This window comes from Eschrichtius robustus, chromosome 5 (assembly GCF_028021215.1).
Source record: "Eschrichtius robustus isolate mEscRob2 chromosome 5, mEscRob2.pri, whole genome shotgun sequence".
Taxonomy (NCBI): domain Eukaryota; kingdom Metazoa; phylum Chordata; class Mammalia; order Artiodactyla; family Eschrichtiidae; genus Eschrichtius; species Eschrichtius robustus.
This window is the reverse complement of record NC_090828.1, coordinates 34,030,650-34,057,523: the sequence shown is the minus strand read 5'-3', so window position 1 is coordinate 34,057,523 and position 26,874 is coordinate 34,030,650. Positions and strand designations below refer to the sequence as shown.

General features: G+C 39.6%; 1 protein-coding gene across 2 annotated transcripts in view; it reads left to right on the top strand.

Moving 5' to 3' along the window:
• Positions 1-26,874, top strand: part of CDK15 (cyclin dependent kinase 15) — an 89,489-nt gene that overhangs the window by 29,319 nt on the left and 33,296 nt on the right. For both annotated transcript variants that reach the window (XM_068543825.1, XM_068543824.1), the window contains exons 7-9: positions 6,375-6,498; positions 8,100-8,220; positions 21,215-21,308. In XM_068543825.1, the coding sequence (XP_068399926.1) occupies positions 6,375-6,498; positions 8,100-8,220; positions 21,215-21,308 (339 nt within the window). The remainder of the gene's footprint in view (positions 1-6,374; positions 6,499-8,099; positions 8,221-21,214; positions 21,309-26,874) is intronic.

Here is a 26,874-nt window from a genome sequence, read left to right as displayed (position 1 = left end):
ACAGCTCATGCAGCTCAATATTAAAGAAACAAACAACCCAATCCAAAACTGGGCAGAAGACCTAAATAGACATTTCTCCAAAGAAGACATACAGATGGCCAAGAAGCACATGAAAAGATGCTCAACATCACTAATTATTAGAGAAACGCAAATCAAAACTACAATGAGGTATCACCTCACACCAGTGAGAATGGGCATCATCAGAAAATCTACAAACAACAAATGCTGGAGAGGCTGTGGAGAAAAGGGAACCCTCTTGCACTGTTGGTGGGAATGTAAATTGATACAGCCACTATGGAGAACAATATGGAGGTTCCTTAAAAAACTAAAAATAGAATTACCATATGATCCAGCAATCCCACTACTGGGCATATACCCAGAGAAAACCGTAATTCAAAAAGACACATGCACCCCAATGTTCATTGCAGCACTGTTTACAATAGCCAGGTCATGGAAGCAACCTAAATGCCCATCGACAGACGAATGGATAAAGAAGTTGTGGTACATATATACAATGAAATATTACTCAGCCATAAAAAGGAACGAAATTGGGTCATTTGTTGAGACGTGGATGGATCTAGAGACTGTCATACAGAGTGAAGTAAGTCAGAAAGAGGAAAACAAATATCGTATATTAACGCATGTATGTGGAACCTAGAAAAATGGTACAGATGAACCGGTTTGCAGGGCAGAAGTTGAGACACAGATGTAGAGAAGAAACATATGGACACCAAGTGGGGAAAACCGTGGTGGGGTGGGGATGGTGGTGTGCTGAATTGAGAGATTGGGATTGACATGTATACAATGATGTGTATAAAATTGATGACTGATTATAAAAAAAAAAGAAAAGAAAAGAAGAAAAAAAAGCCTTAGAAACACTGGGTTGGTCTAACTTTCTTTTTCTGCAGAATTAGAATCCAAGGTTTGAAAGGACAAATGTTTTGCCTGAAGTTATAGAACCAGCTTTTGCCATTGCTAAAAAGGATTATTGGTTAAGATTCTTTTCTACCAGTGCCATACTGCATCTCTGGTCCTGTTGGCCTGAAATAGAGACTATCTTAGTGAAATGGAGTATATTAGTCCGGGGAAATAGATTGGGTAGGTGGCTGAGAGCCTTAGTTTCTAAGATGTGGACTTTATTCCTTAGACAGTAGAGTCATTACACGGGTTTGATTGAAAAAGAATGACACGATCAGAAGGAAATTTATGTAATTGTGGTCTGTGGGATGGATTAAAGAGAGGAGACTGGAGTCAGGGATTCCAGTTAGGAGTTTATTGATGTGGGCCAGCTTAGTGCTTCTCAAGCTTCAGCGAGCAGGTGAATGACCTGGGGATCTGATGCAGTTAGTCTAGGGTGAAGCCTGAGCTTTGCGTTTCTAGCATACTCCAAGGTGATACAGATGCTGCTGGCTGAGGACCAAACTCTGAGTAGCAAGTTTCTAGGTAAGAAGTGATAAACTATGATAGTGAAGGTACAAATAGAAAGGAATGTGAAAAACAAAAACAAGAGTTCAGCCAGGACATAGTGACTAACTGGGCTTGTGGAGGGAAAGGATGAGGTCAAACATGACTGATTTGGGGTGTGATTGACCTGGAGAATTACAGCTCTATTAACAGAAATAAAAGAAGTCAACTTAGAGAGAAGGCAGAAGAGTCCTATTTTAGACATGATGAGCTTCTCGTTGAGGTGGGATAGCCAAAGGAAATGAGCGGCAGGCAGCTGAAGAGGAGATTGGTTCTCAGGAGGAAGGTGTATGCTCGAGATGTAGATTTGAGGGTAATTGATACATGGAGTTTGTAGTTAAAGACGAGAGAGTGGATAATCAAAAGAGCAAACACAAAGAGGAAAGAACTGATGATAGAACTTTTGCTTTTAGGGGGTGAGAAGAGGAACAGGACAGCAAGGGGCAGAGGGAAGCAGCTTTTAGGAATATAGAAGATCCAGAAAAATGCATTTTTGTGGAAGTCAAGGCAAGAGACAGTTTCAAGGAGGGCATGGTTGAGAGTGTCACAAAGTTGAAAATCATATTTGATAGCAAGGACTTTGTGGGTTTGTGAGGGATACACTAATAAATAGAGGAATTTATTAGGGGTATATGGAAGCACAAAGGAAGAAGTTATCCAATCAAAGCAGATAGGACTAGGGATGAGTTCCCCACAGTAGAGGCAGCAGTGAAAATGCTGGGATGCCAGGGAGGGTATGGTATATTCCAAGAACTGAAGATAACTCAGGAGTTAAGGCTGGATTAGAATGAACAGAGTTGAGGTTGGTTAGAGCTGAGACTTGAAAGGTAAGTAGGAGCCAGAGCATGAAGGGCCCAGCTATGCCATGCTATTCCATATGAGGAGCCATTAAATCATTTTAATAGGAGGTGATAAATTCAGATTTCCTTTTTGTAGAGCTCACTCTGATGACACTGTGGTGAATAGATTGGAAGGTGAGCAATACTTTTTTTTTTGAAATGTTATAGTCCCCTGACCTCACTCTTCCCTTGTTTTTTCTCTACTCCCACCCCATACTCTCATTTCCTCCAGTCATTCTCTAAATGCTTGTGTCCATTAGGGTTCCAACCTTGACAGTGAGGCTAATGAGGACAACGGTGGTTCAGATGTGAATTGATGGTGGAGGAAACTGGATATATGTGCAATTAATTACTTAGCCAGAATTAATGGGAGATGGAAGAGTCAGCAATGCTTTTTCTAACTTTTATACTTAAAAGTATAAATGATAGTGATGATAGTGCCATTCACTGAAACAGAGAAATGGGAAAATAGATTTTAGAGGGATATAGTGAGTTAAGTTTTGGCATACTGAGCTTGAGGTGATTATGGGATGTCCAGGTGAACTTCAGACTATATGGGTCTAACAGTTCAGGAAAGAGATCTGAGGTGGAGCTAAAGACTTTTAAATAATCAGAATACAGTTGTTAATTGAAGCAATGTTAGTGGATAAGATGGCTAAGGGAGCATGTAAGGTGATAATAGAAGGTCAAGGATGGAACCCTAAGGAATATCAATATATTAGACATCAGTAGAGAAAGTGGAACCTATAAAAAGAACAGTCAGAGAAGTAGGAGAAAAATTAAGAGATTGTGGTACCAAAGTGGGGAGAGAGCTTCAGGAAGGAAGACGGTCAACAAAGCCAGATGCTGCAAAGAGAAGAAGTGAAAGGTATCCATTGGATTTTCATAGCAAAAGACATTGGTGACCACAGTAAAAACATTATGAATTAAGTGATCCTAGCAGAAGCCATTTTGTAGGGGGATGAATTTCACATTTCACAGGAAAAACAATTCCATATGATGGCAAGGCCCAGTGTGTGACCATGGAGAGTGAGGGGCTAAAGTGGGTCGGAGAAGCAGATCGTTGGAGTGTGGAGGGTGGCTGGACATGTTCACATGGGCACTGATGTTAGGGAAGCAACATCTGGGATCCGGGTGCCCAAGTCTTGAGTGAATGATGGAGAATGGTGGGGAGTCATGTGGATGACAGTGAGAAGAGGGATAGAGGAAGATGTGGCTCAATGGCATGAAAGTCCAAACAACAAGGGCTTTTCCTTGAGGGTGGAGAAGCAATGGTTTTGAAGGAGTATTGGGAAGTCACCCAGTACCCCACCTCGCAGTGATCAAAGGTATGAGCAAGTTGTAGAAGAACTAGCATCCACTTGAGAATGCTGTAGGGAAGCAGTGAACTCAAGGTCTAATTTAAGCCAAAGGAGACAGAAGGAAATTCATCAGAGGGTGGGTTTTAGGAAGTTTTAAAACCAGGATTGAGGAGTGAAAAGTGAACAATGAAAAGGTTTGGGGGAGAGAGGGACGATGGATGCTGGGTTAAATGAGAGGAAGCAGAGAGCAGTATGGAGATGAGCTTTAGGGAGGAAAAAGGAATAGTCAGAGAGGCTTATATTTTTAGTGACCACAGAAGACAGGATGGGAATCATAGTGAGATTAGCCTGTGTCAGATTTCTAATAGAACAAATCCCAGGAATTCCCTCGTGAGCGGAAGGACTCGGGCTTCCCTGGAAGAGTTGGCTGACTGATCTGATTGTGTTTTTGTGGGACTCCTAGCCCAGATGGTACTAGCCCAATGGAATTATTTTGTTCCCAAGAGCCTCATTGTGTTGGAAACAGGACTCACCCCTGGGCTATGGGAAACCCCTCTGGAAAGAGTCACGATCTGGATGGTGACTGAGAAAACACCATCAGATTGGGTCGTATTACTGGTGAAGTTTTGGCAGTGGGAAAGGAGGAATACAGGTTGTAAGGGATTAAAGAGTAAGTGGGTGGTGAGGTTTCTCAGCACACACTGCAGTTTTGACAAGTGTGGCTATGAAATCCCATACCTTAAGACTGCAGTGTTTTGCCATTTACAAATGCTTGTAGACATGCGGAGCCAGGGAGGAAAGGAGCTACAGAGCAAGAAGGTGAGTGGCGGGTGGGTGTGACTAATCAGTGAGAACAGTCTATGCTTGGGACATGAAAGGGATTTCAGGCTGGCCCACTATGAAGCTCTGTCTCTGACCCAGCTAGCCAACTCTCTCCGACTCAGCTAGCCAACTCTCTCCTTCCCTGTCAGGTTTTAATTTTCTAACTTTTCTCTGGTTTCTCAGGATAGTGTCATGGTGTCAGGCAGGTCTGAATTTGAGACCTGGCCCTGACTCTTTCTAGACATGTTTCTAATGTTTCCTTGAGCCCTGTTTTTCTCATCTATAAATCGAGGACGAGCATATCTTCCTCACAGGGTTGTTTTGAGGATTACAAAAGGTCCTGGGTATTCAGTACATGTTCCTTTCCCTCCCTTCCTTCTGTCTCTGTCCCTTGCTGGTCACCATCTCTCTGTCTTCTGTCACTCACCTGTCTTCATCTCCCTCTTTCCTTACTACTATCACATTGAAAAACATATTTTTAAGCACCTACTATGGCATCTTATCTTTTACCTGGAATTTAAGTTTGTCCTTTATATTGTCTTTTCCATGAATATTTATGTTTATAACCGATCGGAGGGTTGAAATGTTGTTATGGGACTTTTGTGCTTTGGCAGCTGAGTGATGGGATGAATGGTAAAATGAATAATACAGTGTGTGTGTTTGAAGCACCAGGAAGAGAAAGAATTGGGATGAGAAAGACTCATTGAACCAGCGAACATTTGAAGTAGGAGCCTCAAGAAAATGTTAACATTCTTAAACGGTTTGGGGACCCTGATGTGGGAACTGCATGGAGCCCATACAGCCACAGCTGTGCAGTGGGAGGTAAACTCCCCAGGATCCTGCTTTGGTCAGACCATGGCACTCATCAACTTGATTCCAATGTGTCCAAGTCATTGTTAGGTCATTGCAGGTTCGAGCATCTCTGAAGTTCCTAGTTTCCAAGATGTGATGGAAAAAGTGGATTTATCCGCATGGCTCTGCATCTACTATTTTGCTCGTGTCCCAGGAATGCTGGGGCTGGCCTTTTCTTTTCAAAACTGCCAGCACATGTTCTCAGTTGGCATAGGTCTTTGTAAACACTAATGTTGGTGTTTGAATTCTCAGTTGCCAGTGGCACTGGAAAATAGCAAAAGACACTTGGAATACTAGCATTCTTTTTTTTTTTTTCCTTAAGCTTGTGTTTTGGTGGGAACCTAATAATGTCTTTGGTTTCTGTGCCTTGTAACCACAAGCAACATTTTAAAATTTAGGCCTAGAATGTATTTTTCCTTTTGTTTCCCCCGCCCCCTTTTTTTCTTCTCTATACTATTTATTCCTTATTCTCTTTTGATTTTTTTTTTTTTGGTCTAATTTATTTTGGTATCTTTTCCCTCTGAATCTATACTGTATATTTCCCTTGTTTTCACTTTGAACTTAATACTTTTAAAATTCGTTTAAAAAGATAATGGTTCCTTTATTTCCTAATACCATCTAAGGATATATTTCCCAGTCTGGTCTCCCTGTGTTCTGTTTTTAAAAGGGTTTTATATCAGAGAGCCTGGAAAACTTAAGCAGTTGTAAATGTTAGAATATCATTTCCAGGTCAACTTTGATCTTATATGCCAAGTTCATCAGTGGGAAAAAAATTAAATCTTTCACATCTAAATCAGTAACTAGTGTTCCAAAGGAAACTTCAAAGTTTCACTTTAGATTTTTAAAGAAGGGTAATTCCTTCAGTATCAAAGAAATGAGATGTCAGGAAAAGCCAGAATCCCTTTGTTTAGGACATGGTCTACTTACTTGACTTTCCTTGTCCTTTTTTTCCTGTTCGAATGCAAAATCTTCATTTTTTTTTCGTCTCTCAAGAGACCCTTTTACTATATTCTTTCAGATGACTGTTTTTGATTTAGAGGAGAAATCAACACATAGTGGCTCAAATCTGCTTAGATAAGGTGTTCATTCCTTCCAGCTTTTCATGTTTCAACTTTTGCGGGGCCTGGCATACATCCACCACCAACACGTTCTCCACAGGGACCTGAAACCTCAGAACTTACTCATCAGTCACCTGGGAGAGCTCAAACTGGCTGATTTTGGTAAGTCGCCCCCCCGAGTCTCTTCCTGGGCTATGAACAAGGATGCTTTTGTGTGCACATGTTTAAAGCATCAACTAGGGCTGGCTTTTGAAAAGTGGGAACCGGGGAACACGATGCTTTGTCAGGATTTCAAACAACCATATAGGAAGATTGAGGCAAGAAATAGGGCGAGACTGGTAACTTCTTAGGGTTCCATCAAGCCTCAGTCTAATCAGATCCTAAAACTTGGTTACCCCTACTACCTCACTGCCATTTTTGATGTAAAGACTTTTGTAGAGTGAACGTACTTGGTAGGTTTCCCTAAATCTAGGTAGATGTACAAATTCCATCAGACTAGATCAAAGTTATCCCAGGGTGACAGGATAAAGAGGTTAAGCCCAGGTTGTAGGATGGACTCCTGCTGGAATGGAGGCTCCAGGACACCTGTTTCTGCTCACCTATGTATCTATATAGGTGGGACTGTATGGGTACCTGAGGCTTTTATTCTCATCAAAGTGATTCAGATTTCCTCTGAGTATCACTGTGTCTTTCCACTTTAGCACGTATCACAGTTTATAATTATATATATATACTTCTGCGATGATTTTGTCTCTTCCACTAAACTATAAGCATTATGAGGGCAGCCTGGATCCGTTTTTGCTTATCATTATATCCCTAGTGCCTGGCACCATAGCAGGTGCTCAATAAATTTTTGTTGAAAAACTGGTTCTGTATAAGCTGAGGAACCACTCTTCTCCGTTTGGTAGATGTCAAATGATGCTACTATAGCGGCAGTAAGACTTTAACAGACATTCATTTATCAAATTCCCCACAACAGTGGACTCATCTATTCAGGTTTTTTTCTAGCTATAGATCATGTGATCCAGTGAGATAAATAGCTAACTGATGAAAGTACTCTCATTTTGTAGAGGAGCACTTGAGAATGATCCAGCTAAGGTCCTGCCAAATAACTAATGTGTATCAACAGCCCTCACCCTGTATCTACTAAACTGGGGATTGCTGGACTGCAGAAATGGAGGGTTGCCCTTTTAGTCGTGAATCGATTTTCCATTGCTGTTACAGAGAACCCAAATTACAGAGGTGTGTACATGCTCAAAGCTTCACGTTCTCTCATGTAACAGTCTGACCTAAGCAGTCAGAGCTCTGTGGTGGCCCCATGGTGTATTGGTCCACTCTTCTTCTGTCATGAGGCCCCACCACCCCTAGGCATTGCCCCACGGCCTATTTCAAGATGGCAGCCACTTCCGCCTCACTACAGCCTGGAGGAAGGAGAAAAGAGACCAACACTTAACCCCTCCATGAAGTTCACACATCACTTCTATTCATATCAAATAGGCAAAAATTTAGTTGCCTTGCTACACTTAGCTGCCAGGAAGCCCACATCTAGCTGCAAAGTAGGCCAAATTTTGAGAAATTCACTTGATGAAGAGGTACGCAAGAATCAAGATAGTTGAGTAGCTCTATTAAAAGCACCAAAGTTTGTGTATTATTTTTTAAATGTTGTTTACTCTGCCAATTATACTCTCCTTGGCAGACTGTATCACTGTGGCTCTCCAGAAAGTCTCAGGACAGTGAGTTCTGTGCTTTCCCCCTTCGGTCAGGTCTTGCTCGGGCCAAGTCCATTCCCAGCCAGACATACTCTTCAGAAGTTGTGACTCTCTGGTACCGCCCTCCTGATGCCTTGCTGGGAGCCACTGAATATTCCTCTGAACTGGACATATGGTAAGAGCTAGTGCCAAGAAAATGTGAGTCATCCTACCCGTGAAGGTTGTTTTATTACCTGTATTACATTTTAGATAATCATTCTAATAATGACAATCACATTTGTATACAGAAATATAAAGTACTTTCAAATACATATCTCATTTGATTTTTACAATGCCCCTCCTTCTAGCTCTTCTCTTCAATCCTTTGTCTTCTCCCTTGTCCTCAGGGAAACATACATACACTCCCAAACCACAGATACACACACACAACTGTCTGCACATGCCCAAACACCATTCAGAACCTGGTGAAAAAAACATAAATACCAGGACTCTGTAGACCTGATTTTCATGCCAATATTTCTAATCAGTTACTCTGGATTACGTTATCTTCAAAAAAGCCATGTATCCTCTTTGTGTCTATGCTTCTTTGTTTTTAAAATAAGGGTAATAAACTCTCCGCATGAGGGGTTAAGGGGGACTGTAGTGCAAATGTAAGAACCAGATAGATACTATCAAGTAGAGCCACACTGTTGGAGAGGCTGTTGGATTAACTGGGTGCAGTGGTGAGAATGGGCTCTCAGCCACTCATCGTCCTAGAGCAGTGGTGTTATGTAATCTAGCTCTGATCCCTGGAAATATCCCAGTCATTTGTGTGGTAAATTTGCAGTCACGGCCACCTCCTCAAAGGTAACAAAATGTATGGGCTTCCTTCAACTCCTTAGATGGTCTTATATAAACAGAAGGCCCTGTTTAAAAAAGAAAAACACTAAAAGGCTAAACTAAGCTTTTGAATTTCCCAAAGAATTGAGAAAAGTTGAAGAGAATTTCCTCCAGTGTATCTGGAGTCACTGATTTCCTGATACCCAGTCTCACTTCTGGAAATATCACCTGCTAGTCAAAACCCCCCTGAAACTGTCAGCTCTCACTGCTCTGCACTGTCACTTCAAAGGCCTTCAGCAGGCTCTGGCTTTCTCAGCTCTTAATGATCACTTCCTAGTTGTGCTTCGCAGACAGTGAAGCTTCTTCTCATCACTTTTAAACTTTGTTTTATTATGGAACATTTAAAACATTCAAAATATATAAATATGTACATCAGTGATTCTTAACCAGGATCAATTTTGCTTCCCAGGGACCCTTGCAGTGTTTGGAGACATTTATTGTCACAGCTGGGTGGTGGTGGGGTGCTCCTGGCATCTAGTGGGTAGAGGCCAAGGATGCTACTAAATATCTTATAATGCACAGGACAGCCCCCTACGACAAAGATGTATCCAGCCCAGAATGTCAATTGTGTCAAGATTGAGAAAACTGATGTAGATTAAAAGCATAGTAAAGTGAACTCCATGAGCCCACTACCCGATGTAACAACCAGAAACATCATCAGTACTGTCACATCCACTCGTGTCCCCTTCCCATCAGCCTGCCCCTCCACCAGAGGAGCTTCTACACTGAATTTTTTTTTCTTGTCATCATTCCCTTACCCTTTTTAAAAATAATATTTCTACATTTTTATGTATTTTTAAAATATTATTTATTTTACTTGCTTTTGAGTTTTTATAAAAATGATATTCCATTGTTTTTAGTCTTCTGTGACTTGGTTTTTTTTAACTCAGTGTGTTTCTAAGATTCATCCATGTTGATCTATGTGGCTACACTTTATTTTCTGTTGATGAACATTTCAGTTATTTAGTTTGCCTTTTGTTTTATTTCTTTTTGCTATTTTGAATATACTTGGTACTTATATTTAAGGATATGCCTAGAGTACTTACTTAAGAGTAGATTTGCTGTGTCACAGGGTATATGAATGTTCACCTTCATGAAATAGTGTCAAATTGTTCTCCAAGTGGTTGTAACAATTTATGCACCAGCAGTGTATCATAGTCCCTTATCCACATCCACACTAACTTCATAAAATCAGATTTCTTAATTTTTGCTAAGTTAGTGGGTAGAATGGTAGCATGTTGTGATAAAATTTGCATTTCCCTAATTACTAATGAGGTTGGATGTCTTTTCATGGATTATTTGACATCTGTGTTTTTTCTCCTATGAAATACCTCTGTGTGTCTTTTGTTTTCTTTTGGTCTCTATGTTTCTGTCTCTCCTTTTCTCTCCCTTCCTCCCTTTCTTTCTTTATTGATTTATAGGAGTTCTTATACTCTGGATACTAATCTTTTATCAGTTATGAGTGCTACAAGCAGGCTCCCCAGTTCATGGCTTATGTTTTCATATCTTTATGTTGTCTTTTTAAACAAAAGTTCTTAATTTTAATACTGCTGACTTTATCAGTCTTTTCCTTTATGGTTAGCCCTTTTATTTCTTGTTTAAAAAAATCCTTCCCTCCTTGAGGTCAAAATGATATCCAATACATTCTTTTAAAAGTTGTAAAATTTTTCCTTTCACTTTAAATCCTTAATACATTGGAAATTGACTTTTTCTATGCTAACCCAGTGGTCTCACCCTAATTTCTTCAGCAATCTGCATGCCAAATCTCTCATATATCAGGTTTCTATAAATGCATAGGTCTGTTTTGAACTCTCTACTCTGTTCTACTGGGGTCAGTTTATCTGTCCCTGTACCAACATCCTACTGTATTAATTTCTATAGCATTATAATAATACTTGATATCTGCTAGGACAAGTCGCACCACTTACTTCATCTTCTTCCTCAGCAGTATCTTGCCTATTTTTCCTCTTTGATTCTCCATATAAATTTTACACTCAGTCTTTCAAGTTTCATGAAAAACCCTAGTGGAATTTGCATTGGAATTGTATTGAAATTATAGAACACTTTGAGGATAATTAACACCTTTGTAATATCGTCCTCCAATTTTTAAACACGGTATAATTCTCCATCTGTTTAGCTCATTTTTAATGCCGTTTAGTAAAGTTTTATAATTTCCTCTCTAAGCTCTTACATATCTAGAGCAACGGTCCTTCCTTGTAAGTCTGTTTCTGTTGTTTATTGTTTCTTTTGGTTCTTGCATATGGTATCTTTTTTCCATGCGTGTTTTGTTGTTTTTGACAATGATATGCTAATTATCCTTGGAATTTTGTTTGTGGGATTTTTTTTTTTTTGAGGGCTCGGATGAAGTGTGGTCTCTCAGAGAGGATTTGCATTTGATTCTGCTAGGTACATTTTTTAAAAAGAAATATATTATTGTATTTTACATAAGTGTTGGTCTGCTACTCAGATATTGCTTTCTTAATACCATTCCCTACTGAAAAGAACTAGGCCTTTTTGGAGAAGTAGCCAATACTGAGGCTGGGTCAGGGAAAGTATAAGATGAGCTGGGAACATCTTGTTAAGCCAGAACATTTTTTAACAAAGTGATCAAAAAATGATGGGAATATGTAAAAAGATGTGGGAAGCAGCTTGAAGAGACTCCCACTGGCCAAAGCTGGTACCTTCTGAGCACCCTAATAGTGAGAGTAATGTAATGTATTATACCACTGAATAACATAAGAATACATAAGTCCAGGGCTTCCCTGGTGGCGCAGTGGTTGAGAGTCTGCCTGCTGATGCAGGGGACACGGGTTCGAGCCCTGGTCCGGGAAGATCCCACATGCCGTGGAGCAGCTAAGCCCGTGCGCCACAACTACTGAGCCTGTGCGTCTGGAGCCGTGCTCCGCAACGAGAGGCCGTGACAGTGAGAGGCCCGCACACCGTGATGAAGAGTGGCCGCCGCTCGCCACAGCTGGAGAAAGCCCTCGCACAGAAACGAAGACCCAACACAGCCAAAAATAAATAAATAAATAAATAAATTTATTAAAAAAATAAAAAGAATACATAAGTCCATACTGAAGGTAGATAGATAGCTGGATGGATGGATGGATGGATGGATCAATAGATAGATAGGAAGGGAAGCTCCTTTATACAGTAGAATGCCAACTAATAACTGGAAAAAAAATGATGGAATTAGAAAATCACTATTTTGCAATATAGTAGTAATTGGTTCAAACAAGAAGCATCTCAGGAAGCTTAATAAACGTACTTTTTTGTCAAATATACCTCAATAAAGCTGGAAAATAATAGACTGATTTAAAAAAAAAGCATCATAGCTAAACTAGAGGGGAAGGTTTTATGAGGAATAAAATATTTATTTACATAGTTTCAAAGTACCTCTCTACAAATTACTCATTAATTACAAAAGAAAAATACAGTAACTATAGTAGAGAGGCTTGGCAGACATCACCTTAATCAAGTGATTAGAGTTAGTATTGTTGGTAACGGCACTGACTGACATCGTGTGCCCCCTAATAGGACACACTGGAGAGACAGTATCATATACGTGGTTTTCCTGCAGAAAAAGAACATAAACCGAGTCACATCATGAGGCAGCATCAGATCAACTCAGTCTGAGGAACATTCTACGACGTAACTAGACTGTACGCTTTAGAAGCGTTGTAGGGAAAGAAGAAGTTTCCTTGTCCTCTGAGGTTCAATGGATGGGTCTGTGAAATAAACCGACAAAAGACAGATTAACAGGAGAAAAGCACACACATTTTATTTTATGTTAAGAGTTTTATGTGACACAGGGGAAGTGACTTCATGGAAAGAAGAGAAAATCCCCAGAGAAACAGCTAGCCTTGGAGGCTTTTATACCATTCTTACAAAGGACGATACACTTGTAGAGAAGTAACAAGACAGAGGAAAGGGGTTTCTTTTATTATTATTATTATTCTATTTATTTGGCTGCGTCAGGTCTTAGTTGCAGCACACAGGATCTTCATTGCGGCGTGAGGGCTCTTCGTTGCGGTGCACGGGCTTCTCTCTAGTTGCAGCGCACGGGCTCCAGAGCGCATGGGCTCAGTAGTTGTGGTGTGCGGGCTCTCTAGTTGTGGCGCGTGGGCTCTAGAGTGTGTGGGCTCAGTAGTTGCAGTGTGCGGGCTTAGTTGCCCCCTGGCATGTGGGATCTTAATTTCCTGACCAGGGCTCGAACCCATGTCCTCTGCTTTGGAAGGCAGATTCTTAACCACTGGACCACCAGGGAAGTCCCGGAAAGGGGTTTCTGGACTCTTTAGGGGTGATAATTGTGGAAGGTGAATATGTATATGGGGCACCCTGGTGGTAGATAAGGGTTACTTAGCAAGGTTTGTTTACATAGATTCTTCTTGGTGCCATCTCTACATATGGTGATAAGGTTGTTCTCCCCTCCTGGGATGGGAATGGGGGACATCTTCATAAGGGGATTTTATGCCCTCCTTTCAGGCAGCTAGGGAGAGGCAAAGAGCTCATCCGGTGTTTGCTTTTTCTCAGTTTCCTTCAGCTCATAACAATTCTTATGGGAGGGTGGCATATTTTAGGGTGACATTTTCCGTTCCCCTACAGAGTCAAGGTTTTAAAAGCCAAAGAAAAGCTGAGGAAATGTTCCAGATTAAAAGAGACTAAAAAGAGATATGCCAACTAAGCACAATGCATGGTCCTAGATAGGATGCTGGGGGAGATGGAGCTAAAGAACACTACTGGGACAATCAGTGGGATTTAAATATGGACTGTAGATTAGATAGTACTATTGGGATTGATGTTAAATTTCCTGATTTTGATAATTGCACTGTTGTTATGTAAGAGAATGCTTTTGTACTTAGAAAATACATGTGGAAGTATTTAAGGGTGAAGAGTCATTGTATCTGCAATTTACTCTCCACTGCTTCAGAAAAAATAGATGATAAAAAAATTAGATGATAGATAGATAGATAAAATGATAAAACCAAAGAGGCAAAATGTTGGCAATTGGTGAATCTGTTTGAAGGATATAAAAGAGTTCTTTCTACTGTTCTTGCAACTTTAAATTTTAAATTATTTCAAAATTAAAGGTTAGCAAAAAATTGAGAAAAACCTGGTGTTTCACCAAAGATAGTGAAGTAGCACTGGCTTCGTTAGAAGCACTGGCCCAGTACGTGATCAGTGTTTTCAATTATTTCCTGTGTGTTCGAGAAGGGTGTGTATTCCTGAATTGTTGGGTACAGGTTTTTACATATGTTCAAAACTTCAAGGTTGTTAATTGTGTTATTCACATTGTCTTTATATAATTTTTGTCTGCTTAAGCTATCAGGGAAAGATGTATTGAAGTTGTTTGATATATTGTTGATTTGTCAACAATGAACAATTCTATTCATTTTTGCTTTATATACTTTGAAGCTATTTTCATTAAGTGCAAATAAATTTAAAACTGTTCATCATTCCTTCATGCACTTTGTCTTACTTTTGGAATAATTTTCCTTTCTTTTGCTATAAATCTTTTAGAACTTTCTGTAGTGTCGGCCTGTTGGTGGCAAACTCTGCTTTTGTTTCTTAAGGTAAACTGTCATTGTTGAAAGGTAGTCATGCTAAGGTTTTAATTGTAGACTGACAGTTATTTTCTCTCAGAACTTTGGAGATACCATTTCCCCAGCTTTGTCTTCCATTGCTGCTCTTGTGAAGATTGCTCTCAGCCTAATTGTAGAGAAGTTTACTTTTGGCCTTATTGTCTTTCCCTTTTTTCAGGTGCTCTCCCATTTTCTCTGGATGTTTTAAAGAATTTTTTCTTTGCCTTTGTTACTATGCAGTTGTCACTATAAGGTGTCTAGCGTGGATTTTTTTTTTACTTACCCTGCTTGTTGCATATTGTGCTTCTTCCAATTATGAATTCATGTTTTTCACCAGCCATTTTCTTTTTGAGTGCTGCCTCTATTCCATTCTCTCTTTCTGGAGCTCCAATGAAAGATTATTAGACTATGTCTTTCTGTCATCCATGGTTCTTATCCTCTCTTTCATATTTTCAGTCTCCTTGACTTTCTGTGCTACATTTGGATAATTTCTTCAGCTCATGTACCAATTCTTTAAATCTCTTTTAAACTATGTATCCCTTACTTTTTACTACATATACAAAAACGTATGTTATTCCATTGATGAATAATGATGACACTTACAGAATAAAAATACAGTTGTAAGTTAAAGTTATTGTCATTACACTTTTTGATTTCATTATTGTTGTTTGTCCAGTAAAACTCAAAAAGTAATGTAGAGATAGAATAATAGGCATTTTCCACTGTTTACTATATTTGTTCACTCTCTATGTAACTGTTAGATATTGGGTGTTTACCCTGGGATTCCTCTTCCCCGTTTTTTTTTTTTCTTTTCAGAGTGATAAGAGGGAAATGGGCAGGGAAAAGATTACAACAGAAGAAAAGGGAAAAAAATCCTATTTTGCCAGGCATGCAACCCTGTAGGGTACAAACTGAATGCCTTTGTAGGAGGCAGGTGACAGTGGGTGAGCATTAGAGCCTTTGTCTCAATGAAGCTAATTATAACATGTAGTGCAAGAGCCTCTCATTCACAGTAAACCCTGGGGAACAGCAGAGTCCGTGGGAAGCCCAGAGCAAACAGTTAGATTATGGAAAATATACAAGTAAGACATATTGGCTATTCCCAACACTTACAACCAGCATCCTCTAATCTCCCAACATCTTTTCTTCTTTTTCTGCTACTTTTTCAGACCTTAAAAGATTGCATTAGCAACTTCAGTGAAGAGAAAAACTCAGTGTTTTAGGATGACTACACTGTTTTTGGTTTTGTTTTTACTTTTTTGTATTGTGTTAAAATATATATACCATAAAAATTACTATTTCAACTATTTTCAAATGTACATTTCAGTGGCATCGAGTACAGCCATCACCACTATCCATCTCCAGAACTTTTCATCATCCCAAAATGAATCCTGTACCCATTAAACAATCACTCCCTGTTACTCCCTCCCCTCAGTCCCTAGCAACCACTATTCTACTTCCTGTCTCTATGAATTTGACCACGCTAGAACCTCACATAAGTGGAATCATACAATATTTATCCTTCCATGTCTGGCTTATTTCACTTAGCATAATGTTTTCAAGGTTCATCCATGTTGTAGTAAACTGGGTTGTTTTTTTTTTAACATCTTTATTGGAGTATAATTGCTTTACAATGGTGTGTTAGTTTCTGCTTTATAACAAAGTGAAGCAGCTATACATATACATATATCCCAAAATCTCCTCCCTCTTGCGTCTCCTTCCCACCCTCCCTATCCCACCCCTCTAGGTGGTCACAAAGCACAGAGCTGATCTCCCTGTGGTATGCGGCTGCTTCCCACTAGCTACCTATTTTACATTTGGTAGTATATATAAGTCCATGCCACTCTCTCACTTCATCCCAGTTTACCCTTCCCCCTCCCCATGTCCTCAAGTCCATTCTCTACGTCTGCGTCTTTATTCCTGTCCTGCCCCTAGGTTCTTCAGAACCATGTAAACTGGGTTTTAAAGAAGGATTTATTTTGGTAGACAAGTCCTCTATCCAAAACTAACTGCAGGCAGCTGCTGGATTTAGGACTATGGAAAGTTGTCACTGCCTGAGAGATTCTTTATGGTCAGATTTCTTGCTGCAAACTTCCAAATATAAAGAGTGGCCCAGGGAAAGCAAATGGAAATATCGTGTCACTGCCATATGTCATGCTGTTCTGAATTAATGTCAATAGTGAAAAATGAAATACTGATTCACTTCTCCCAACAATGTTCTTATGTACTCCTTGCACCTCCCAAAACCTAAAACTCCTGAGATGGTTTATTTCTCCAGAGATTGCCTAAGGAATTTGAGGAATCTTTTTCTTTCTTATGGAAGAATTTGTTCATGCTCAGAATAGAGAAAAGACTAGGAAGAGAGCCAGAAAAAGCAGGAAATATGTAAGCTGTCTCGTCTAACTTGACTGAAGAACCACAGTTGGAGCAATAAAATGACCCATTGCATCTCTCCCTTCTGGAAGGATTCACTCTTTGATATCACCAGGTCTTTTTTTCTCCTGCATGTGAAGTTCCGCTTCATCTACATGAGCTGCCCCAAGGGTATCTCCACAGAGCAGAAATCCTCTGAGAAGCCTAAAGATATGTAGGGTAAGAGGAGCCACAGGAAGGAAGATTTAAGAACAAAACAGAGGAATAAAAGGAAATAGGAGCTGGTTCCCTATCTAGACCTGAATGTTCAGATTATTTAAAATGTTTGCTTTAAGGCTAGTCTGGGGTGGGCAAAATAGATGATGGCCACACAACTTGTTTAAGAAGCAAATAAAAAATATGAAAGCCATACTACTTGTTTACAAAGCAAATGAAAAAAACAGTTCTGAAGAATAAATGAAAAAAATAGGAAGATGAATCATATAGTTTTTAAAGAACAGTGCTTACCTGAAAAATATCTTTCCTTTTCAAACTTAAGGTGTACAGCCTTATTTTCTTACCAGTGCACTGATATTTATGATACGGGTATTCTAGGTCCTGAAATACAATTGATTTAGGAATTTTGTTTGTCTTGTAAGTGTTCTAAGTGCATTGCACATGTGCACACACACACACACTATATATATATATATATATATATATATATATAAAACCTTAGACTCCAGATTGTTAGGTGAGAAAGGTTTTAACCTGCCCCTAAGTGAAGCTTAAAAAGAAAGACTCAAGAGAATGCCTATATGGCACCAACCATACAAATGCACATACAAATGGGAATTTCAACCAAATATTAGCATTTTATTTCTTTGTGCAAATATCTTGTGTTAGACTGCAGTACTTGCATAATGGCCTTAAAGTCCAGCTTTCTCCAATATGTTTACACAATTGTGTACACTGTCCTAGTGGTGCAGAAGATAAAGGGCACTAAGAAACTGTGTAACGAAAAGGGCTTCCTTCTTGGCTCCCCACAGCCACCAGTATGAAAGGACATGAAAAGGCAACAAGCTTTTTCTAAGCCATGAAAGCCTTTTGAGGTGAGGGAAAAAAGTGGACTACAGGTTTAAACCTAGCAAAGACTATGGTTTGAACCTTGTTTAAAATGCCCGCAGGCCTTCTGGTGATTTGTGAGCCCCTGGGTTTCTGGAAGGTGGTAGGGTACTGGATGGAGGGTTGGTTCAAGTCTTCAAAAGCTGTTACATTTCCATTTCTATTTTGTGTCAGTTAATAAACAATTACATGTGTTCTATACATACAGATACATAAATATATGTGTGTGTGTGTGTGTTTTTTACTTCAAAATGAAATGATTTGAGACCTTTCAAGTATGCAAAGACAAGGCATGAGGGGAGGTGGATGGAGACCATTTGATGGTATTCACCACCTCAGTTTTTCAGCTGGCTTATCTCACTGTTGACCATTACTAGCAACCAGGATGTTTTTTAACCATTTGGCAGTTTCCTATTACTTTTATTATTCTCCATGTATTGTTTAATTTTTACCTTTTATATCTGTTGCTTTAAAGGCAAGAAGCAAAAAGACCATGGATATTTAAAAACAAGCTAGTAAGCAATCTTAAAATGATAATAATTCTAAAAATTCACCTCAAGATACTGTGCACCAGATTCTTAAGCTATATTTGCCTGATCAAAATTCTTTTCTTTTTTTGGCCGTGCTGCGTGGCTTATGGGATCTTAGTTCCCCCACCAGGGTTGAAGCCGGGCCCCAGCAGTGGAAGCGCCGAGTCCTAACCACTGGACCGCCAGGGAATTCCCAAAATTCTTGTGTCACATATCAAGATGTCTCTTGTACATGAAAAATCAGTAAAAAGAAAATATGGTGGCCATTTAATCTAAATTAGCTTTTTAACAACTAGGGATAAAGACAACCTGTTGTTTGAGGAAAAAAAACAAAAAACTACCTGCAAAACTTAGTCTGATACCTCTTATTTATAAGTATACAAAATTCTAAGAATAAGCTAATTGATTATTTTACATGCAAACCAAATATTAGGTCATGAAAATAGTTTTTGTGTCTTTTGAGGTGATAAGATACAGTTAAATGTCAGTCTTTCTTTTAATATATATTCTCTCCCCAAACTAGACACAAGATCAAAATTATTCTTAAACTTGTTTATCAAGAAATCTGCTTTCTCCTACACAAAGTAAGTTAAATAGCATGTGTTTACAGTCAGATTGAAAAAGTAAAAATTTATCATATGTAATAAATACGTATGAATAATATAAAAGACCATTTTAAAATAAACTTCATAATAAATCTTTAATAATATGATGATCTATAATAAAATGTTTTACTGAAATTTTCTTCTTTATCATGCCACAGCAAAACTTCTAGACAATTAAGGGAGTTTGCAAGATTATGTGTTATGGTGAAAGGGATTTGGCATCAAAACTGGGGAAGTATTAGACCATGGGGATAATCTCTGTAATCAGTCACCTGAACCATTCTCAAAAGATTTGTAAGAGTTGGGACTTCCCTGGTGGCGCAGTGGTTAAGAATCTGCCTGCCAATGCAGGGGACAGGGGTTCGAGACCTGGTCCGGAAAGATCCCACATGCCGTGGAGCAACTAAGCTCATGCGTCACAGCTACTGAGCTGCGCTCTAGAGCCCACGAGCCACAACTACTGAGCCCATGTGCCACAACTACTGAAGCCCCCATGCCTAGAGCCCGTGCTCCGAAACAAAAGAAGCCACCGCAGTGAGAAGCATGTGTACCGCAACGAAGAGTAGCCACCGCTCGCCACAACTAGAGAAAGCCCGCGTGCAGCAACGAAGACCCAACGCAGCCATAAATAAATAAATAAATAAAGATTTGTAAGAGTAAAAATGTGTTGGGCTTCCCTGGTGGCGCAGTGGTTGAGAGTCTGCCTGCCGATGCAGGGGACACGGGTTCGAGCCCTGGTCTGGGAAGATCCCACATGCCGCGGAGCAGCTGGGCCCGTGAGCCACAATTACTGAGCCTGCGCGTCCGGAGCCTGTGCTCCGCAACAAGAGAGGCCGCGATGGTGAGAGGCCCGCGCACCGCGATGAGGAGTGGCCCCCGCTTGCCACAACTAGAGAAAGCCCTCTCACAGAAACGAAGACACAACACAGCCAAAAATAAATAAATAAATAAATAAAAATTTTAAAAAAGAGTAAAAATGTGCATTATTAGCAAAACAAATCTTACTTCTTACTGTTCCTGAGGAATTATTCTCCAGTTTGACTAAGTAGGAAAGAAAATTTATATTTCTCCCTATTTAATCTATTTTAAGATGCACATTCTCTGTTAAATCAGGATGCGTCTTAAAATCAGTAGCATCTTACAGTAGCCGTCAGCCATACTTCAGTTATGACTGTAGTTACCATTGTACACGTGTGGACATCCAACATGGCAGCATCAAAACTTGCAGAATGGGTGTCAGTAACTTGGAAGACAGGAGACCTCTTTTTTTTTTTTTTTCTTCTTAACCCCTAGGAACCAAATGGTTGTGGAGAAGGCGTGAATCAGACATGTTTAGCAACATTCTTTAAGCTGGAGTCAAAAGTGGGCTAACACGTAACTGCAAGGTCAGCTTAGGAGCCCCAGCACCAATGACTCTTGGTTGTTTTATGGATTATTTTACGAAATGCTGTATCATCAAACTCCTGACGATACCGTCAAAGGACGATACCATGGATAAACACAGACATCAAAGAGCCCGAGTCAAATGCTGAATGTCAAAAAGTTTGATGAGTAGCTAAACCAAATTCTTCCACTTAATATTCCATTTTTTTTTTGGATGTACAAGTATGATATATGGTGAAATAATCTGTCTAATTAAATTTGTAACAGCCCTTTCAATGAATATGAAAGAAACATTCTGATCATCACAGTTTAACTTGTGGGGGTTTTTTTTGTTTGTTTCTTAAAAGTACATACAATAATGATGCTTCTTACAATGATAGCATCTTAGTTTCAGTGAAAGAGGGTATTCAGTTTGGAGATTCAGTACTTTCCCCTCCTCTCATAAAATAGATTGTTAATGAGCTTGAATGAACTCAAATGTTTGCTTTCTATACTGTGTTCCTAAATGCCCATTGTGTCCCATTTTAACAAAAAGCTGCAGGCTGTTTTTATTTTTGTTTAACATAGGGACTTTTTCTGCCAAGACTTTTCATAGTATGTGGCCCCTATCTAATTGTCCTCAAAGTATTTCTTGGGAGGTGAAATGCTAGTAGTTCAGTTTTTCATGTATGGGTTCCTTGAAAGTATTGGGTTGACTCTTATTTCTTTGTTAGGGGTGCAGGCTGCATCTTTATTGAAATGTTCCAGGGTCAACCCTTGTTTCCTGGGGTTTCCAACATCCTTGAACAGCTGGAGAAGATCTGGAAGGTAAGAGAAGAATTCCTCTTAGGAAGAAAAAAATATATGCATTACAAACTTTGAACCAAATTTTCCTTAGAGACAAACGAAGCAGTCCATCTGCTTTGAGAGAGTGAGCCGTATTTTAAGGGTTGTGGAAACTGTGGTATTTGCCAGGGGCATAAGCACCTTGGGAACGAGTGGTCAGGAACTCCCCGTTGTCCCGTGGCAGCCCATGAATCCACTTGCTCCCGGTGATTATTGTCTCAAACTCCCAGGGCAATTTCTGCCATTACTAATTAAACACAACCCTGCCCTGCCACTCCCAGCTCTAAGTCTACCATATATTTGGCCCCGGATCTTTGTCAACTGAAGACAAGGCACTGAATTTTCATAGAACCCTGATAAAACAAAGGCTTCCCGTGTTAGTGTGAGAGAAGTATGCTGTGTATCATGCTTCTCCAAAACCAGATTCCTAAGGTAACAGGGTGCTTTTGTGTGTGGGCTTCCATTTATTTATTCATTATTTATCCCTCCCTCATTTGCACCATTATGTACTTCATTTTTATGTCCCTGGTAGCTTATATGCCATGTACTATAGTCATTTATATATTGCTGTCTTTTTTTTGATGATTTTTAAATTGTGGTTAAATATATATAGCATAAAATTTACCATTCTAACCATTTTTAAGAGTACAGTTCATAGCATTAAATGCATCCACATTGCCGTGCAACCATCACCACCATCCATTTCCAAAACTTTTTCATCATCCCAAACAGAAGCTCTGTATCCACTCAACCAGCTCCCCATTTTCCCTGCCCCCAGCCCCTGGTAACCTCTCATTGACCTTCTGTCTCCATGAATTTGCCCATTCTAGGTTTTCATATAAGTAGAATCTTTTTTTTTTTTTTAATTTATTTATTTATTTATTTATTTTTGGCTGTGTTGGGTCTTTGTTTCTGTGCGAGGGCTTTCTCTAGTTGCGGCAAGCGGGGGCCACTCTTCATCGCGGTGCGCGGGCCTCTCACTATCGCGACCTCTCTTGTTGCGGAGCACAGGCTCCAGTCGCGCAGGCTCAGTAGTTGTGGCTCACGGGTCTAGTTGCTCCGCGGCATGTGGGATCTTCCCAGACCAGGGCTCGAACCCGTGTCCCCTGCATTGGCCGGCAGATTCTCAACCACTGCGCCACCAGGGAAGCCCTATAAGTAGAATCTTAACAGGATTTGTTCTTTGTGTTTGGCTTATTTCACTTAGTGTAATGTTTTCAAGATCCATCCATATTGTAGCATGTGTCAAGTGCTTTAAACTGGGGTGGGGGGAGGGTATCGCTTGGATCCTGGATTCTGCTCCCTTTCAAGTTTGCTTGCTTCAAGCAGGCATCTAGAGCATACTTGCTAACAGCTTCCCAATCAGGTATCTTGGGAAATATTGCAGAGTGGGATTTTTGTGTGCAGGTGAGGAAACTTGGCTTTTCTCAAACTTCTTTATGATTTTGATTCAGTGGCCCCAAATATTTTGCCTTTCCAGGAATGGTATAAAAGCCTCATTTTCGAATTGTGTCTCCACTGTGGAGTCCTTCATTTATTTAAAAAAGAAAGCTGAGTTTATCTTTAATACACACATGAAGGTGAGGAAAATCCTCAGGGAACATTTAGGAAAAGGGAAGAGTTAGTTGCTAGTGTCTGGAGGGTCAATGGCTCACCTTTATGAAGATATTCTGTGCAAACCAGTCTAGTGCTACAGATTCATGACCCAGAAAACATTGTGCTTTGTGAATGTCAAAATAAAATAAAATGTCCTTTGTGAAATTAAGACATTTTATAGAGATTAATCACTGCCATTAAGCTTTCTTTTGGAAACATTGGGGATATTATGGAGGAACATAGGAAAAACTGGGACGCATTCACAAACTAAAAATAAAAACATTTTTCGGGCTTCTCTGGTGGCGCAGTGGTTGAGAGTCTGCCCGCCAGTGCGGGGGACACGGGTTCGGGCCCTGGTCTGGGAGGATCCCGCGTGCCGCGGAGCAACTGGGCCCGTGAGCCACAACTGCTGAGCCTATGCTCCGCAACAAGAGAGGCCGCGATAGTGAGAGGCCCGCGCATCGCGGTGAGGAGTGGCCCCCGCTTGCTGCGGCTGGGGAGAGCCCTCGCACAGAAGCGAGGACCCAACACAGCCAAAAATAAATATAAAAAATAAAAAATAAAAAAACATTTTTCAAGCCAAAAGTTTTTTTTTTCTCAAAACTCCCCTGCAAGACCAAGAACTGCTACCTTCAAAAAGTATCACTGGATGATATCATCGTCTAAACTGGAGGCAGCCTAATGTAATTAATGGCTTTAGAGTCGAAGACCAGCATTTGAATTCTAGCCACTTTTTAGCGAGACGAACGTGTGCAAATTATGTAGTCCCTCTGAACTTCAGTCTCCTCATTTGTTAAATGGGGCTAGCGATAATGACTTTCTAACCTTGCTGTGAGAATTTCATAAGATCAAATGCATAACAAGCCCCATGTGCCATAAGTGCTCGATAAATGTTTGCTGTCTTTCTCTCTCATAGAAATTATTTTCATAGAGATGTTTCAATGACCAAACTGTTAACAGGCATTTCCTAATAGTTCACCTAATTGTTCTGTTCTCCCACTTAATATTACTTCTTGTCCACATTAGAGGAAGCTCAGCTAGCACCGCCTAGACCAGACCCTGCAGTGATCTTTTACACATTTGAAAAGTTTTTCCTAGCCATTAAATCAGGACACAATATTTATTGGACGCTCATTATCTTATAAGATGTTACAAGGCATGGAAAAATGGAAAGAATAGGAAAAATGCATGATCTATGCTTTCACCTGTTGTTCAGTCTAGGTGGGGTGATGGGTATAATATAAGTAAATATATGTAAAACAAACATAAACTATGTATAGATGCAAAAAGATGTATGTATATATAGATAGTTAATAAAAATTATAATACTGAGATAAGGTATGCTGTTAGGATATTTGAAGAGTTATATATAAACTGATTTTTTTACATTACTTCCTATTTTTAAATGATCGTGTTCTTAAAAGCAATCATTTTACAGTTCTTTGCATTTAGCATAGCACTTAGAAATCATAGGACAGAAAGAATGAGTTAGACGTTTCCCAGGACCTGATGGCTCTCTAGTTACTGGTTCAAGTTTCCGGGACTGGTCTTAGTGGCTGACACTGGCCATCTGAAGATGTTTTAGGTAATTCAGTAAGTGAAAATTTTGGACTTGTATCTGGACGTAAAGTACCAAAGCATGAGTGATGCAGCCAAAACAAATGTGTCTTAACAAATGAGTCCAACAGGTCCTGCCCAGGAAGCCATGTTCACGTCTACCATTATTCTTATCACACTGCAATAAATCAGAAGGACTTTATTTTGACATTTATGACAACTCATTACAAATATAAAACAAGTAAACACACTAGAAATAACACTGGCTTGGTGTTAGTAGACATGAGTTCTGAACCCAGCCCTAGCTTCAAGTTAGGTGGTAACGCAAGTCTCATAATTTATCTCCCTGGGTCTCTAGCATCTTAAAGTATATTTGATTTTCTGACTCCATGAACTTGTGACCTCTTTGAACAAAGTGTTAAGAGAATATTGTAGCTTCTATCATTTTTAATCATAATATTCTTCTCTGTTTATTGTCCCCTCCCCACAAGCCCCGTGGTTATTTCTCAGGTTTATTGACTTGTATAGCTCATTGTTGATTTTCAATCATCTGTGCTGATCAGGAGATAGTTCCATATTGCTTAGTTCTCCTTTATGGGCACCAAGAGGTCAGATTCATTACATCTCTTTTCCCGCCTGGTTCTGTCCAAGCAGGTAGAGGCCACAGTTTTGTTACCACATCTGTAGTTCCGTGCTCTGAGGACAAAGAGAGAACCACATTCAGCGGTGTGTTATCTCTTACACTACTACATCCCAAGCAGCTTGGAAATTCAAACATTACAAATGGCTCCTGAGTTGTGTTTTACTAAAGGTGGTCTATTTCGGGTTCTATGACACTTGATGTAGGAATTGCTTCTTTGAAAACAATGGTCTAGTCTACATCTCCCAACCTCTAATCACAACTTTTCTTTACATTTATTCTGAGATCTCACACTTAGGAATAAAGGCATAATAATAAGTCCTGAATTTTTATTTTACCATCTTTCTGAAATGCCTCCGTGTGTGTGTGTGTGTTTACATCTGAATGGCTGTCATCGATTTTTAATCAATTTTTTAGAAATCTAATTCTTTCAATAAGTATTTTTAGCAAATAATACCAGATGTGGTTCTAAAATCAGAATAAAATAAACGATGCAGACTTTAAAGCCATTAATCAAAATGCCTTCAGTTTCCATTCCAACAAAGGCAGAAAACAGCCCTTGCAGCCCACTGTGGTTTCAAACACAGCACTCACTAGCTGCCTTTTAAGAGCCTTCAGGGAGGGAGTAAATCAACAATTTTTGGTTTTCAGTTTCCCAGTCAGTGAAGCGGAGATTAAGTAATTTTCTCAAGTGAAAATGAATTCAGTAACTTTCAAATAAAAACTGAGCATCAAATTTCCAAATAAAGGATATTGAATTTTTGTTTAAACTTTTAAAATCTCAGGCTTAAAGCTTTTGGCACAATATTCCAAAATTGTTGGTACCCATTTTGCTGGCTTTAATTACACAATAATACAAGGTAACCAACAATTCTGGTAACTTTCACCTTAGTGAAAATATGGATATGGTCGTTATTTATTTCCTTTATCGCTTTCTCTTCATTATCTTTACTTTCTTTCATTGTGCTTTGCCAGGCAACAGAAGACGTAGGGGTACATGTGAATCATCCCACCCACTTGTTTACATGCACATCTGTGCAAATACATAAGATGGTAGGTTAACAAAGAAGAATTAGCTTCCCATCCTCTGGCCCTCTCCCACAAAAGAAGAATTAGTCCAGTTGGTTTTTCAAAATGGATTCCAGGATTCTTAGTGTTTCCTCCGGCTCAGGGTGGCTGCTAGGAAAAGCCTGTAATCCTCTCAGTAGCTTTTCAGTTTGTTTAGGGAATAGATCAAAGAAAGAAGCTTCTACTGGGTGGCTTAATTTTTTTATTATGTGAGGGAAAATGGCGCTTCAGTGTCTTTTGTTTGAGGACAAGCTTAACAGACACCACAAAGTGTACTTCTCGGCTAGAGTCCTAGTCAGCAAGCTGGTAAATATTAAGAGCCTTCTGGATTCCTCATTGATTATTATCAGCCATTGTTGGGCAATTGACTTCCTGCCATAACAATTGGGCCAGCATCTGTATCCAGCATTTTACAAATGGATTCACTAGGCTTTTTCTATGAGAGATGCTTCTATAAAGACTTGTACTGAGATATGCTTCTAAGAAGAGTTATATTGTAGTGGTGTATGAAAACTACTAGTGTTTTATTAATATTTCACAAAAACAATATTATTCTGGCTCCTAGATATAACTGACATTGGGCTTTTATGATTATCTTAAAAGAATGGTAAGATTTTGCCTACAAGGGAACTCACAGTAACAGCACCATCTAAAATCTGAAGTGTTTGTCTTTATACTCCAAAAGAC